This window comes from Penaeus monodon, chromosome 13 (assembly GCF_015228065.2).
Source record: "Penaeus monodon isolate SGIC_2016 chromosome 13, NSTDA_Pmon_1, whole genome shotgun sequence".
Lineage (NCBI taxonomy): Eukaryota > Metazoa > Arthropoda > Malacostraca > Decapoda > Penaeidae > Penaeus > Penaeus monodon.
This window is the reverse complement of record NC_051398.1, coordinates 9,509,049-9,511,548: the sequence shown is the minus strand read 5'-3', so window position 1 is coordinate 9,511,548 and position 2,500 is coordinate 9,509,049. Positions and strand designations below refer to the sequence as shown.

Genomic DNA, 2,500 nt, shown 5'->3' with positions numbered 1-2,500 from the left:
TGGAAGTCATAAAGGCTGCTTGAAGCTTGTTGACTTGGCAGGAGCTGAAGGAGTCGGCCGAGCTCAAACCTCAGGTCAGTCATTTATGGAGGGTGTGGCCATCAACAAAGGGCTTCTGACACTGGGCAAAGTCCTAGCAGCATTGAGTAACTCCACGACTGGATATGTACCATACAGGTAATATGATAATGTGATCTTACTTTGGGGAAGGAATGATGCATTTTGCACTAAGTATTGTGAAAAGTATTCTGCTTGTGCATATGTTATAAAAATATTTCATACTCATATAATATTTTACGTTGTTTGTCAGAGAATCAATTTTGACAAGACTCCTCAAAGACTCTTTGGGAGGTACCAGTCACACTACCATGATTGCCTGTGTAAATCCAGCAAGCATTAACATGTATGAGACTATCAACACACTCACATATGCTGAGCAAGCAAGAAACATACGTACCAGGCCTCAGGTGCTCTCCACTGTAAAGGTAACCAATGTTATTAAAACGGTTTGTAGAACTATTGAGCATATATTATCATAGATATTTTGCTCATCTTTTTATGTTGTAGATAAAGTTTACTTTTATAAAGCTGTCTGTAGTATGAAGTTTGAGCACACACCAATGCTAAAGGTCTGAATTAAAAGTGTTGCTGTTAAGTAGAAAGAAAATGTAGAACCCTTTACAACCAAGTATTTAAAAAATGTAAATGTCTCTCCTCCCAGAGATTTGGTGTAAAACGTCGTTGTGAGGATGTAACTGCCACGCCAGGAGCCTGGAAGAGACGAGTAATGGCATCAGGGAAGAAGAAAGATCACAATACGACAGTCTCAACTCCAGGCCACAAAGTTCCAAAAAGAAAAGTTGTTACTTCCCTAAACAACACATTTGCCACACCAAGCAACAAGTCAGTATACTTATACTTTATACTATAGTATATAGTATGCTAAATAAGAAAAGGACATTTAAGCATATATATATATATATATATATATATATATATATATATATATATATATATATATATATATGTATGTATATATATATATATATATATATATATATATATATATATATATATATATATATATATATATATATATATATATATATATATCAGAAGATACTGTATACTCTGTTACCCTTTACAGAAAGCATTATGGTTATTAGTATTAAATTACTTATTTCTTGTTTTTTTTATACTTTATATACTCATGTATTGGATAGAGGAGCATCACTACAGGATGTTTGGATAACTATCGAAAACTGGTAAAGCTGATTTAGAGTATATAATATTAAGTCCACATTAGCATGAATCAGAAGAAAACAACACATTTTTATCTATTATCATATTGCAGACAAAACTTCTAGGCTTAGAGCTTTAAGGTGAGCCAACTGGGATGGGGTGATTTTTGTGGGTGCATAGACCTTTTTTGTCATCCACATCTATTTGCATAGTACAAGGGTATCTATTTCTTGCATCACTTCCTTGGTATTCTTGCCACAGAAAAAAAAAAATGTATGGTAGCCACAGTGTCTTCAAGGAACTAAATGAAATATCTGTCTACAGCACAAGAGATATCTTCAGCAGCTCTCTCCTGGAAGCTAGCATGCCCCCACCACCTCCAGGGTTCCCTTCCATTAAACAGCCAATCTTTGAGGATGTCTCACCCTCGGGTCTTAGTGTCATACATCCCTTAAGAACATCAGATGAAGGAAAGGGAACCTCTGCCCCTTCATTCAGGTAAAGTTTATAAGCATCTTTTCTGTTTATTTGTGTATTATTGGGTTTTATTGTTTGAATGCATGATCTGAAGTTCAATGTTTAGTAGTATGATAATTTTTTATTGTTTACTCATTGTAACTATTCATGAGTAGTTTAATTTCTTGTAAGTATTTATTATTATCATTACTATTATTATCATGCTTCCCCCATTCTCTCTGCAGTCCAATGCTTGAGCGAGTGACCAACCGATTAGAGCAGTCTGTAATGACCCAACTGGAGAGTATTGAGGATCGTGTGGCTGACAGAATTATTGAGCGTCTCACCAAGAAGAATAGGAGCAAACGAAAATCAAGGTGACATTTGAATATTATTATTATTACTATTATTATTGTAATTATTATAATGAAGGGGATGATGATAATGATTATGATGTAACAAAAATGCCTTGAAGATATTTTAAGGTAGTCATGTTAGGGAATATTTTTAAATAACAAATCATCTTTGGTTAGCAACATTTTAGTCAAGAAAGAAAAAGAATTAAGGAAAACATGTAGAAGAGAGCAAAGAGGAGAACTGAAATATTCTCATCAAAATCAGCGTGCATGCATGTGTGTGTGTGTTGGTACGTGTGTGGGTGTAGTTAAGGCCTTTTTATACCTAGAGAAGAATGCAGAATATAGTGTGTGTATGTATATATGTATATATATATATATATATATATATATATACATATATACATATATATATACATATATATACATATATATACATATATATA

The 2,500-nt window shown here is 33.4% G+C and overlaps 1 protein-coding gene across 1 annotated transcript in view; it reads left to right on the top strand.

The window, feature by feature from the left end:
- Nucleotides 1–2,500, top strand: part of LOC119580108 (kinesin heavy chain-like) — an 11,811-nt gene that overhangs the window by 2,141 nt on the left and 7,170 nt on the right. The window contains exons 6-10 of the mRNA XM_037928035.1: nucleotides 1–177; nucleotides 311–485; nucleotides 722–903; nucleotides 1,567–1,740; nucleotides 1,944–2,075. The exon at nucleotides 1–177 is cut by the window's left edge and continues 2 nt beyond it. Of these exons, the coding sequence (XP_037783963.1) occupies nucleotides 1–177; nucleotides 311–485; nucleotides 722–903; nucleotides 1,567–1,740; nucleotides 1,944–2,075 (840 nt within the window). The remainder of the gene's footprint in view (nucleotides 178–310; nucleotides 486–721; nucleotides 904–1,566; nucleotides 1,741–1,943; nucleotides 2,076–2,500) is intronic.